General features: G+C 51.4%; 1 protein-coding gene across 3 annotated transcripts in view; it reads left to right on the plus strand.

Annotated features, from left to right (window-relative positions):
- Positions 1-14,091, plus strand: part of CHCHD6 (coiled-coil-helix-coiled-coil-helix domain containing 6) — a 250,521-nt gene that overhangs the window by 128,728 nt on the left and 107,702 nt on the right. For 2 of the 3 annotated variants that reach the window (XR_016214404.1, XM_008260313.5), the window contains exon 5: positions 5,948-6,031. The exons of the other annotated variant lie outside the window; for it this stretch is intronic. Coding sequence is in view for 1 of the 2 variants with exons in the window: in XM_008260313.5 (XP_008258535.2) it covers positions 5,948-6,031 (84 nt within the window). In the remaining variant the exon portion in view is untranslated. The remainder of the gene's footprint in view (positions 1-5,947; positions 6,032-14,091) is intronic. 3 annotated transcript variants of the gene reach the window in all.

Consider the following 14,091-nt stretch of genomic DNA (forward strand, 5'->3'; position numbering starts at 1 on the left):
TCTCCCCATCCTCCTCTTCCTCCAAGCCCCTTTCTCCTTCTCCACACACATCTTGTCCCCTTGTCCACCCCCTTGTCTTCACCTTACCCCTCCCCCACTGACTTGCCATCTGCTCTTTCGCCCTCCTTGCTCTCCTCGTTCTCTCCTCTGCCCACCCCTTCCCTGCTCTTCCTCTGGAGCAGCCATCAGACAGACATGTGCTGGCCCCACCGGTCTGTCCTTTGTGGTCCTTGTCTCTTCTTTCACACTTTTCCTCTTTGTTATCCATTGATACATCTTGGCCACATCTGTGTGCTACATTCCAAATTGCTATTTTTCCCCTTACTTTCCTTAGCTTAGGGTTTGTCTTATCCATTTTACTTTTTTTTTTATTTTGGAGATTTAAGATTTATAACATTTAACCTATTTGGGGATTTTCCTATTTCTCTTTTTAAAAAGATTTGAAAAAAATATTTATTTGAAAGGCAGAGGTACAGAGAGTGGGAGAGGGAGAAGGAGAGGGAAAAGAAGGAAAGAGAGAGAGAGAGAGTGAGTGAGTGGGCGGGCACTGTGGCATAGTAGGCTAAGCTTCTGCCTGCAGCACTAGCATCCCATATGGGTGCCAGTTCGTGTCCCGGCTGCTCCACTTCCAATCCATTTCTCTGATAAATGCCTGGAAAAGCAGTGTAAGGTGGCTCAAGTTCTTGAGCCCCTGCACCCCAGTGGGAGACAAAGAAGAAGCTCCTGGCCCCTGGCTTCGGATCAGCTCTAGTTGGTGTGGCCATTTGGGGAGTGAACCAGTAGATGGAAGGCCTTTCTCTCGGTTTTCCCTCTCTCTGTCTATAACTCTGTCTCAAATAAATAAATAAAATCTTAGAGCGAGAGCGAGATCGATTGATCCTCCATCACTTATTCATTCCCCAAATGGTCAGTGCTAGTCTAGGCTGAAGCCAGGAACCTACAACTCCATCTGGGTCTCCCACCTGGGTGCAGGGGCCCAGGTACTTGGGCCATCTTCTGCTGCTTTCCCAGGTGTGTTAGCAGGGAGCTGGATCAGAAGTGAAGCACCTAGAACTCCAGCCAGTGCCCTTATACCTGCGTCCAAGCTGGTGGCTTAACCCGCTACACCACAGTGCCGATCCCAGTTTGCCTGTCTCAAATTCATAATTCCTTTTTTATAAATAAGAAGTTATTCCTCCTGTATACTTCTGAGAAACATAAACATGTATTTAGCACCTTTTATCAATTGAAAATGTTAATATTGGCTAGATAGCTGATGATGTTAAGAGTTAATTTTTTTCCATATGCAGTGGTACCAAGGTTCTGTTTAGGAAAATGAAAACCTGAGCTTTCACAGCAGTCTTAGAAGTGTGCACCGATGAATGGTCTGCTGTAAGAACCTTGGGTCGAGGAGACGGTGGAGAGCAGAGTTACAAGGAGACCCCTTAGTTTCTAATTGGAGAAGCTTGGTGATAGCCTCTAGAGATTTATGACACTTTTCTGTCTTAGGTTTAAATTTTAATAAAAATTCTCAAACATTGCTTTATCATGAAGTTGTTATAAGGTTGATTTCATCTGGAGTGAATCGCAAATTTCATAGGTTGCCTTTCTAGGAATTACGTATCTTTTTATATTTGAGATTTGGTTTGCACGCTCGTTTTGAGTGGAAGCTTAATTTTTGTCATGTTGCTCAGTATTTTTCTCACTTTCCAATGGCTTTTCCCCCAGCCTGTCATTTCTGTGGTTGGCTTACACCTGCACCCCAGTGCAGGGCCCCGACTGTCTGTGGCCTTCTGAGGCCCCTCCCCATGGTGGTACTGGGGATGCGACAGAGCCAGGCGCTGCATCAGTGGAGCTCTGTGTTCGTTTGTGGTCCTGGGGCCGGTTGTGTGCCTTCTGGCTTGCCTGGGCTTAAGTAGGCTGGAAATCGCTGCTCTAGACAGGCAGTGCCTTATCTCAGCTTTGTACTGGAGGGGGAACCCTAGCCTGCAGGGAGCCAGCCTGACTCCTTCCTCTCCCTCTGTAGAGCATGGTTCATTTGGGTCCTGTGGGATAAAGATAGATCCTGGCCTACTGCAGGCCCCAAACCCAGCAGGCCTGGTCTACAGCCCTACGCACTGCTCTGTGTTGGATGCTTCCATCTTGTTTTTGAGCCTGTCTGTGTCTTTCTGCTCTTACGTGTTTGGAGCAGGCTGGATGCATCAGCATGTGCACTCTCCAGGGCGTCTTGGCTGGAGGAGTCCTTGACTCTGGCACGGGAGATTCCTTCTGTTCTCTATTTAAAGACTGTCATCCACTGAGCACATCTTCACAGTGGTGATGTTTTAGCATTGTATTAGAGACAACGTACTTAATTCTGATTTTTTTTTCCCAGAAGACTTTATTGGAAATCTCCTTAGAGAAAACAGCAGCCTGCTACCCCCTGAGTTATTCTGTCTTATGGTCTCCCTGGCACATATCAGTCTCTGAAATTATCTTATTTATCTGCTCACACATTTGCCTCTCCTACTGGGATCTAAGCTCCATGAGAGCAGAAACTTGCTCTTTGGTTTTCCTGTTGTATCCCTGATCCCTTTACAATGTGTCTGTCACAGAGTAGCTGCTCTCCAGCATTCTGATAAATTACGGAATCAGTGAAACCTGCCCTGCTCCTTAATCCCAGTGCCATGCTGAGAGCTGCGTGTCGTGCGGCCTCTTGTGAGTGTCGGGAAGCAAGCACTGGGCTGTAGAGTAGCTGTGTAGAGTGCCCAGTCTGTCCTCCTTCGTTCATCACAACCAAATCATTGAGGGCCTGCTCTGGGCCAGCCACAGACATGCAGGCATCTGTATCCCGTTCATTTCCCTCAGCCCTCTTCATACGTCAGCTTCTGTCTGTCATCAGTCATTGGGGTTTCACTGTCAGTCTCCAAGATGAACAGAGGTGGTGGGCAGGGTTTGGTAGTTGATGAAGCAGAGGCAGGGAGCTAGCCACCGTGCTGGCTGGTTTGTGATGGAAACTAAGACTTTGGAGATAGGGTGCTTCCCTGCAAGTGGAAGAGACAGACTCCCTCCTCTCTGAACAGTTCATCACTTCTTTACTTAATGACTGCCTATTTGTTGTGCCTTTAGAAAAAAAGAGATTGATTTATTTGAAGGAGTTAGGAAAAGGGAGAGACAGACAGATCTTCCTTCCACTGGTTCACTCCCCAGATGGCCAAAACAGCCGTGGCTTGGCCAGGCTGAAGTCAAGAGCCCAGGAGCATCTTCCAGGTCTCCCACATGGGTAGCAGGGACTCCAGCACTTGGGCCACCCTCCACTGCTTTCCCCATGTGCCTTAGCCAGGGAGCTGTATGGGAAGTAGAGCAGCCGGGACATAAACAGGTGTCCGTATAGGATGCTGGCATTGCAGGTGGTAGCTTTACCCTCTAGGCTGTTACGCCACAGTGCCAGACTCCTACTTGTTACATCTCAGTGTGACTAGAACAGGAGGCCTCTTTGTCCTCAGGACTCCTTGTTGGGTTTACGGGCAGACGTCTTCTAACCTGACAAAGAGCCGATGGATGCTCAGTGTCTTGGTTCTGCATCCCACTCCTGACAGGGATGTGCTGCTGGCCCAGGCCCCAGGGCCGTGGGCTGAGTATTCCTGATTCCTCTGCCCAGGGGAGCGGCACGGTGTGTCGGTTGGATGGTGGGTGGGCCTTTGGATGAGACTCCTTGTCTCTGCTGCCCCACTTGCCCCTTTTAAGTGGCAGTTGAAGGGCCTCATGGTGGTTTTGCTTTCAGATGTCGTCTTCCTGGTTGGCTGGACTGCTGGCTAGAGAATGGCAGGTCCAGAGCCCCAGGAGGTGTTCCTGCGCTGGCTGCTAATTGTATCCGACGAGCTTCTCCTCTGATTGCATCAGGGATCCTTAACAGTTAAGTGCTGGGCTGCTGAGTGGCCCAGCACAGATTAGCCATGCTTGCGTTCCTGGGACACAGCCCCAGCCTCGGCTTTGAAAATTCCTGCGAGAAATCCCCAGCACTCAGAAGCACTGTTTGTGTTTAGCTTTTCGGGAGTGTTGGCATTCCAGACGCATTCCGCAATACTGCTTGGCATTTTTAGGAATTCTACAGCTGCCTGGGGAGCCAAGTTACTACTCCCTCTTCCTTCTGCAGGTAAGGGGAGAAGCCCCAGGACGATGGCAGCTCGCTCAAGCTCACAGCGGGCCACTTCGAGGTAGGGAGAGCTAGTTGTAGCACTCAGCCCTCAGATGCTCAGACTGCTGCCCAGCCCCTCAGGCCTGGTGTTTCCCCTGAGCCTCTGAGCCTTTCCTCTGGTACTGGCCAGTTACAGGCACCTGTGGTCAGCTCCCATGCTCGACCACCTTGCTCGTGGTTCCTGAAGGCTTCGTGCCAGTAGGAGTAGCATTGCCAGGGAAATGAGCTTTCAAAAACACCAATTCCTTATTTTACCCTGTAGTTCGAATGACTCAAACCCATGTGCTGATGCCATAGTGTGTTAGGGAAAAAGCCACTCAGGACTTGGGGGTGGACTTGGGCTCATGATACCCCTCAGTCTCTGACTAGCTGTGCTCCTGGAGGGGATGAGAATTAAATGCCACCAGGGACTGGGAGAGTACTTGGACACACGGAGCTCCGTCACGGGGCAGATGGTGAGCGAGGAGTGTGATTCTTCCACGCAAGTGCTGAAGCGTCCACTCCAGCCCACAGTGCTGCCTTTCCGTGAGTCTGCTGTGTGTGGAGGCAGAGGCGCTGGCCGCAGGGTTCATCAGAGGCTCTTGTGGCGTGGGTGTCCCTGCCCATTTCTGTTGGGGTTTCCTTTAATCTTCTGAACAGTCTTGTGAGGGGCAGAGGGTGACTTTCGAGAAAGGGGGTGGAACTTGGCTGAGTTAAGAATATCATTTAAGGTCGGCGCCGCAGCTCACTAGGCTAATCCTCCACCTAGTGGCGCTCCGGGTTCTAGTCCCGGTCGGGGCGCCGGATTCTTTCCCGGTTGCCCTTCTTCCAGGCCAGCTCTCTGCTGTGGCCCGGGAAGGCAGTGGAGGATGGCCCAAGTGCTTGGGCCCTGCACCCCAAGGGAGACCAGGAGAAGCACCTGGCTCCTGCCTTTGGATCAGTGTGGTGCGCCGGCTGCAGCACGCCAGCCGTGGTGGCCATTGGAGGGTGAACCAACAGAAAAGGAAGACCTTTCTCTCTGTCTCTCTCTCTCACTGTCCACGCTGCCTGTCAAAAAAAAAAAAAAAAAAAAGAATATCATTTAAGGTCACTCCATCAGTTAAGGGCAGGACTAGGTTCAGCCTCAGGGCTGCTGGCTCCAGGGTAGTTAGCTGAGCCCTTGTCTTAAATGTAACTGAAGGGAGGGCACAGGGCCTGTGCTCCAACAGGGATTCCCTCGTCTCCATCAGGTGGATGGGGGGCAGGATGTGTGCATGCATCCTCACTCTCTCTACCTCAGGCTCTAGGACAGGGGCGTGCCCAGTGTACCTGCAAGGCCAGCAGCAGTTCTGGCCCTCCCAGACTGTGCAGCGCAGGGTAGCAGCTCGTCAGCCAGGCTCACCCAGCTCAAACCGCAGCTCCTCTGAGTAGTGAGTGTCTGAGCGGCCCCTCAGCCCCTCTGTGTGTGTCTGTCTCCTCATCTATAACGTGGGATCATGCTGATCCTGCCTCTTTCAGCGGTGTTGCAAGGATCAAAGGCAATCGTCTGTGGGAAGCACGGAAAACAGCACTTGGCAGATAGTAAGCATTCAATAAACGCTGGTGATTATCATCTGCAAGATCGTTGCAGTAATTCCCCACCTCGAAGGGTGGTTGTGGAAATTGAAACACGGTCCGTGTGAGCGTGCTGGCAGATCGCAGCACTCTGCTCCGTCACTGCTGCTCTCCTCACCGTGAGTGCGGTGTGAGCAGGGATGCCAGTGGCCTTCTCCTCGCAGCACCAGCCCCGCACTCGCGCTGCTGGCTAACGCGGGCTTTGTTCTCTCCCGCTAGGCCCGGGAGCTGGAGAGCAGAGAGGCAGAGCTCAGACGCCGCGACACCCTCTGTAAGGAGCAGCTGGGGCACATGGAGAGGAAGGTAAGGCTCTGCTCGGCTGCCTTCCTGGGGGCCAGGTCCTAAAGGCCGAATACGCCACCGCTGGGGACTAGAGAGGGTGCCTGTCGCCCGTGGCCAGCCACCCTGTGGACACGCCCGCCAGCATCCCGCATCCAGCACCACAAGCCCAGCCTTTCAACAAGTTGCATTCACAGAGATAATTGGTTTTTAATTGGCCCGTTTTGTGTTGAATGCGGCTGACTCTGCTGTAGTTCAATTTTAGAAAAAAAAACACCACTTTCACCACAGGGCGGTGCTGAGAACCAGTATACCTTTTTCACTTTAGTTAAGCTGCACTGGATAAAAATAATAATAACGTGAGGTCTTGCTATACAAATACATTAAAGTTGTATTATTGATTTTCTCCTGGGAGTCGGGAAGATCAAAGTGCACTCCTGCTACACACTCACTGCATTCCCTGCTTTTCTGAGGATAAGCCTTCGAAACGATACGATTTAAAGACACATCATCATGCCTTTAAAAAAAAATGTACACTGATTCTTGAAAATTAATTTGGTAACTTACTTTTTTTTTTCTTGGTTTAATTTGTTGATCATGACAGATTTCTCAAAGAAACAGCTTAAAATGTGGGAGGGGATGGTTGGGAGGGCAAGAGAAAATGATTCTCCCTCATGCCTGAGACAACGCGCCAAGCAACCTGAGCCATCAGCTCAGTGCAGGCGAATCTTCGTGAATCATTTGTCACGGTTTGGAGCTTTGAAATTGACAGTTTGCTTGAGGGGCTTGATTTCCAGGGGGGTTTTCTCCCATGGCACTCCACAGTGGAGCCTGGCAGAAGCGTGATTTCTGCACCTCCAGGCAGTGGGGACCAGAGGAAAGTTCTCCCTGCTCCGTGATCACCCACCTATCTGCCTCCATGGGGCTTTTAGGGGGTGGCTAGGATTGGCATGTGGTGACCATGAAGCGCTGGTGGTGACATCCCACCAGGAACGAGCGACAGTGCACCTTGGAGCCACTCAGAGTGGCCCTTGATAAACAAATGTTCCAGGAACAGCCACCCGCACAGGTCTGCCTGTAGCTCGAAATGACAAGGATTGTGATTTGAAATCCTGGAAAAGGGTTAAAAAAAAAAAAAAACAGCCATAGCTCTAATTATCACAATTGTCCATATGTTCATAGGCAGAGATTTTTTTGTTATGTGTGCAATTCTTTGGTCTCCTGCTGTGCGCCTCTCGTGTTTTTCTCCCTGGGTTTGGCTGCTGCAAGTATGTGTACATGTGTATGTTTGGGGTGGAAGGGAAATAGCCCCACAGCATTTTTCTTCCTCCCAAATCTATCTCTCCTCTCTGCTTTCCTTCTTCTTGAAACCAGTTATCTGCTTTGCTAAAGGAGAGGAAATTCTCCTGGTTGAGCCCCTTTTTCTCATCTGCTCTTCCCCACTCATCATAAAGTGAGGTCCTAACTCCTTATATATGCAGAAGCAGGGTTGTGCTTTTAACATAAGGTTTTGCTACCTGGTTGTGAACGGTTATTAAATGCTTCTAGAAGGAAGTGTAAAAACATGATCTCTCTGAGTCTTAAACACAGCATTTTGCTGGTGGTAATACAAAGAGGAAAGCACCTCCAGCGTCCCCGGAAATGGTGATTGGTGCCGGAGATAGAGGGGATTAAAGAGGAGCTGGAGAAAGAGGGAGAAAAAGAAGCAGAATAATAAGGCTTAATTTTATTAGTTTTGAAAAAGGTTTTCGATCTTTTCTGTGGATAATTTTATTCCAGTAATGGCTGGAAAGATGGAAAACACAGCGCCCGACCATCTTTTTATCAGCTGTTGCTTTTATACAATTCTGCTTGCAGGGGGAGGTCCTCTCAGCCCTTGACATTTGCAGCTTCTCCACACATGACTCCAGGCCCTTCCGATCCTCGTGCTCCTCGCGTTTTTTTCCCCTCCTATTTCTACTTCCTTTTCAGTTTAGAAAGTGGTGGTGAAAACCTGTCCAGGGGAGGTTGGAACAGCTGCCGCATCATCCTTGAGCACCCAGCACAGCTCAGGGTGTGTCCAAGCTGGGACAGCGGAGCAGGACCTGGGCCCTGGAGAGAGGCCTCCGGCTGGACTCCTGCTGGTCTGGCACCTGTAGGATGCGGTCCTGGGGCGCTGGCTGGGTCTCCCCCTCCCGCTGTGCCAGCAGGGAGGGAAAGCAGGCACAGAACCTGCACTTGTTTTCAAGGAGGAGGAGACCTCCTGACCCTTTTATGCTGCAGTATTTATTCCCAAAATGATTATTCTTGAGTGTGCAAATCAGTTTTTATAGGCCTCCCCTACTTTATAATCTTTCTGAGTAGTCGTTCTTCACAGCCACACTGCACGATTTGAGCGAGGAGTATTTCTTCTGTTTGATCACGGGGAGCAGCGAACTGCTAAGAACCCGGGGGCCGTGAACGGGTCCAGGGGGCCTGAGGCAGAACCCTGGACGTGGTGCTCACAGACAGCAGCAGTGCCGTTTTGCTGACAGAGGTGGTGACCAGAGTCCCGTGTGCCTGCCTCCCCTCCCTGACAGCTCTGTGTCCCCATCCTGTGCAGTCACTCTGCCCCCTTACATTTTGATCTCTTCATCTGTAATCGGGAGACACTAATGTTTTCTGCAGGGAGTTAATGGGAGGATTAAAGGGGTGGTGTCTCTAAAAGTGCCAGTGTGTGCTTGGTGCCTCAAGGGTGCTGGCTGCATTCCCCAGGGCATGGTGGTATTGGGAATTCTGTATCATGTCACGGTGCTACATGTGTGCTGGGGAGAATTTATCATCAAAGGTGCCACAACCCCATCCCCTGCTCTCTGGGCTGGGGAGGCCTCATCTCTGGGCTTCATCCAGCTTTTCTCTGATGCCAGCCAAGGTACCCCATTGGTCATGCACCATGCAGCAGGCCAAGGACTGTGTGCTGCTCACAACTGGGTATTTCTTGTGGGCCTGACAGTGCCGGAGAACAAGGCTGCCTTCCCATTGGGTGTGGTGACCACATGAACCAGGATGGTGAAGCCCTTGACCACCTCTTCTGTCTGAGTGTGGCTATTGAACTTCTTGCCTTTGTAACTTCTCTCCCACTAGATACGCAGGGCCTTTGCTCAGCTGCCACTTTGTTATTTCCTGTGGGAAGCAAAAGAACCAGGAGTGAGGTCCTCTCACACCAGGGCTAGATTCAGCTGTGCTGTGGCTGTGGGCGATTTCTGCCTGCGCACAGCCGGCACGTTTTCGTGTGTCCTAGCAGAAACCTCTGTGCTGCGTGACTCTGAAATACCCCTGACAGCCTATGGAGCTGGCCAAGACCTTGTCTTCTGCACTCAGCCATGGGGCTGGGAAGGGTGGCGGCAATAAGTGGGTTTTGGGGTCTGGCAGACCTGTCTAGTTCTGCCTCAAAAGTATAACGGCCTGTGATTCTGAGCAGGTTGTTTCCATTCTTCAGCCTTAGTTTCCTTATCTTTGAAATGCGCCTTGTAAGACTAAGCTGCTAGTTATTTGGCAGACAGGTGGCAATTTGTAGAAGGCAGCCATCCCCTTCCTCTGATAAACGCAGAGCCGTTCATTAATTCCACATTGATTTAAGTCTGCTAAATGTTGGGCACATCAGTGGGTCAGACAACGGTGGTTTGGGAGGGAAAGAAGGATCAAGTTCTGTAATCAGAGGACCTCCCAGCCTGTCTCACTTTTGCAAACTTAGCAGTCACAAATTAAAGAAGGGCCTGTGATTTCCATGCGCTTTATAAGATGGCCCCAAGGAGAGCCCCACAGGTCAGCAAGGAGATGCCAGAGGGGTGGCAGAGGTCACTGGGCGCCTCTTGCTGGCCTGCCTACCTCAGCTGCACCCCACTTTTTGTTGAAGTCACACACTGTCAAGTACAGAAACTAAGCACCAGCCAGATGAATTCTCACCAACCAAACACACCTGTAACTCACCTGAACCAGGGAGAAAGGGAGAAACTAGTTAATGTGTCCGTTCTTGGATTTTTTTTCTCCCCCACAGTATCAGTCTCTCTCCCTGCCCCTCTCGGAGCCCCACATTTTTCCCTGCACTTCCTCTGTGAGCAGTCCGCTGGTTCTCCCCATTTTTCTCTGGGCTTCTACTTGGGGTTACTTAAGGGGAGACCACATTTGGATCCTGACATCCCTGCACAGTCGCCTCACTGACAGCACTCAACAAACACTGCTTGTTCCCGGCACAGCGGTTTCTTCTTTGTCCCTCAGTGTATCAGTCAGCACGTTTAGCAAAACAGAAGCTACACTAGTGTTTAGAGTAGGAGGTGTTAGCTATGGGGTTCACTTGACAAGAGAAGGGCTTCCACTGGTCAGCGAGCGCATGCATCCTTGTTGCTTTATAACCACAGTGTGATACCGTTGCACACTTGGTAGAATGGCCGGAGTGGTAAAGGTGGACAATACCAAGTGCTGACAAGGATGCAGGTCAATCCAGACTCTCAGACACGGCTGAGGGGGACGTTAGGTGGCATAGTCACCATAGAAAACGGTCCTCTGGTGTCCATTAGAGCTGAATCGGCATGTCCCCTGTGACCCAACAGTTCTGGGTCCAGTAACAGTGTGTCCTTAGGTTCTCCAAAAGAGATGCTGTGGGGTGTTCTTTGCAGCATCTTTCACGGCACCTGCAAGCTATGAACAACAAATAGGTGACTCTCACAGCAGTAGCAGCAGTGGAACACCGGACAGGAATGACAATGAGCGATCTATGGCTGCATGCAAAGATGCTGCTGACCCCACAAAGGTACGCTAAAGCAAGAGGGCAGGCATAGAACAGTACCTGCAAATCGTATGGCTTTATTTCCAAAGAGTTTGAAAGAACAGCAGAACAAATCTATGACATCACAGGTGAGCCAGTAGCTGCCTGTGGGGAGCAGTGTCTGCAGTGGGACGGTGGGCAAAGGCTCCCTTTCCTGACCCAGGCGTGAGTTACAGGTGTGTTTGGTTGGTGAGAATTCATCTGGCTGGTGCTTAGTTTCTGTACTTGACAGTGTGTGACTTCAACAAAAAGTGGGGTGCAGCTGAGGTAGGCAGGCCAGCAAGAGGCGCCCAGTGACCTCTGCCACCCCTCTGGCATCTCCTTGCTGACCTGTGGGGCTCTCCTTGGGGCCATCTTATAAAGCGCATGGAAATCACAGGCCCTGAGTTATCTGCTCCAGCCCCCACGGGGCCTTTAATATGTATTTTTTTTTTCTTTTCCTCCTTGCTGTGACTCAAGGGCAGATGAGCAGGGAAACGTTAAGTATCCTACCCAAAGAAAGACAGCCAGACTGTGGCAGGCCTGGCCGCAAATCTGAGATCTCGGTGTGCCTGGTGCTCTAGGATCTGGCTTCCTCCGAGTTCCTATAATCCTGAGCACCTCCACTTCTGACTGCGGCTCTGCTGCTCTTCCTGACGGCCCTCACTCTGGGAGAGCTGCTGGAACCCTGTATAAGGTTCTGGGAGGCAAGGGGTATGGGCCCAGGATTGGGGCTGGGCAGGAGAACCAGCAGCACTCCCACAGTGTACTCCCCTGGGGCCCAGAGCCTTTGGTGTGTTCCCGCCCTTGCCAGCTGTCCTGTGCTCGTTAGCATCTGTGCCGTCTCCCCTTCCTGACTGTGAAGATCTGTGAGCGCCGAGTCCTCTCTGGTCTGATTCATCAGGGGTGATTCATCAGCAAGGGCTAGCGATGCAGCGTCTGGCGTAGAATAGGTGCTCAGTAAATGTTTGCAGAATAAAAGGAAGGAAAGAGTGTGTCCGCAGCCAGGAAGCCGTGACGCAGTTGGGGTTCCAGGAGGGGAAGGAGGGGGCTTTTGCTGAGAAGGCTTCTTGGTGGAAGATGCGTTTGGAGAAGGAGCAGGACGTCAGGGTAGCACGCTGGGTGGGTCACGGGGAAGCTGGGGCTGCTGGATGGACAGCTCGGCCCCTGCCGAGATGCTCCCGGTGAAGGGAGGCAGTGCAGTGGGCGGTGCAGCTGTGAAAATAGGCTGTCGTGAGACTGTCAGGGCCTGGCCGCCTGGCTGACAAGCCTGGCCTTCGTAAGGCTGATGAAGGGAGTCTTGAAGGGCCGTGAGAAGGAGCAAGATTTGAGCTGCAGGGCCCAGAAGAAGAGCAGTGCTGTTAGAACGAGAGAGAGAGCAGTTCAAGTGAGCCCCTACCCTTGGGGAAGGTCACAGGTTTAATTCTGGACTTGCACATAGGAGGTGGAGATGACCAGCAGATGAGCAAGAAGTGTCAGACAGCCCTCCAAGGTGCTAGTCACTCTGGTTTTGTGAGTGTATGCTGCGTGCCTGGCCCTTTTGCACAGTCCTCACTAATCCTTGCGGCGACCCTGCAAGGTAGATATTACACATGTTTTACTAGTGAAAAAAGCAGAAATCCGGCGGCACAGGCTGCCAGGAGCCATGCAGCTGAGAGATGCAGTCAGATCTGTAGAGCTCCAAAGGGCGCCATGCAGCACACCACGCTGCCTCCCCTTCAGCTCAGGAAGAAAAGCTCCAAGAGGACTGTGGTCAGAGACAAGGAGGACCAGGAGGGGGCCTCTTTCGCCGTGCCGGGGACATGTGAGCTCTGTTGATGGAGCGTTTCTCAGGTGCAGTGGAGACTGAAGCCGGGGTGTGTAGGGTCAGGGTAGCAGTGATGGAGGGGAGTGGAGGAAACAAGTGTAGGCTGTTCTTTCCAGACGTTTCACTGAACAGAGGACCTTGGTAGTGGGAGAGGGAGCAGCATGATTATGGTGAGAGGAGGAGGATTCATACCATGTCTCTGAGAGGGGAGCCAGTGGAAGGCCAGGCCCACAGGTGGGGAGGGGAGTGATGAGAGGACAGCCTTTACCCAGGAAGGGTTCTTGGAAGAGCCGCCCTCCGTAGGGCTGGGGCGGTGGGCATGAAGATTCGCACTTCCACACACATAGTGAATGAGCGATGTCTTGCAAGAGCCACCAGCTCTCAGCCCTGGACCATGGCCAGTGGGCACTTGTGCTGAGTAAGGGAGGCCTGCTATGTCAGAACCAGAATTGTCGCTAGAGATTCAGAGCGGGGCTAGCCACTGAGGTGAGACCGGGAGGCAGCAAGGACTGCCATTGTGAGGCCTACAGAGAGAAGCTGCCAGAGCTGGGCACGAGGGACAGCTCAGAGTGACCTGCAAACAGAACAGCAGGAAATCAACTGTGGAGGGAGCCTACCTCCAGATCGTTGTGGGGATTATTTATTTATTTATTCATTCACTTATTCATTTCTACCTGCTGAGTGACCTGGGCTGAGCTCAGAGGACTTGAATAATTCTGAATCGAGAAATTCTTCACCAGGTTGAGCTACAGAAGGATGCCATCAGTCACCCCACTGGTATCCCTTTTCTGTAATGGAACCACCATAGAAATGAGCGTTTTGTATGTTCTCAACAGAATGTTGAATATAATAAATGGAACTGCATACTGCATAGAGATTGATGGCTGCCTTCCTTAGCAAGATGGGATTTTATACCTATCCTGGCAGGATCCAGGTTCTTTGATAAAGATGATCAATGAGAGGGGAAGAGATAAAGAAATTCAGAACCATTGACCAATCCAGTTCTTTTCACAGATAAGCAAACAGGCCCAACGCAGTTACACGGTTTGAGAATCAGTTGGCGCAGTGGTGAGCGTGGAGAGAGACCTAAACTTGAATGGCAGCTTCCCCGTGCACTGGCTGTAGAGGGATGAACAAGTCACTCAAGCCCTGAGCCTAGTGGTTCCGCACGTTTACAGGGAGGACACTGTAAGTGCATTTTCAGTTTGCGTAGTAAATGACCTGACATAGAGCCTAGCCTGTTGTCACACATCTGCTATGGTGTAAATATGGTTTGTCCCCCTGAAACATGCGGGGTTTAATTCCCAGAGCCACGTGTCAATGGTGTTAAGAGCATGGTAGCCTGATCTAACTTGTGTTGAGAGGACAGGCCTTTGGGAAGTGACTGGTTTAGCTGAGGCCACGAGGATGAAGGCCCACGATTGAGCCCTGATGACTTTTAGGAGAAGAGGGCAGAGACCAGACCCCAGACGTAGAGAGGCCTGACCCCGGCTCTGACTGTGCGACTGCGCTGCC

Source organism: Oryctolagus cuniculus, chromosome 10, assembly GCF_051225735.1.
Source record: "Oryctolagus cuniculus isolate XC-2025 breed Fujian yellow rabbit chromosome 10, ASM5122573v1, whole genome shotgun sequence".
Lineage (NCBI taxonomy): Eukaryota > Metazoa > Chordata > Mammalia > Lagomorpha > Leporidae > Oryctolagus > Oryctolagus cuniculus.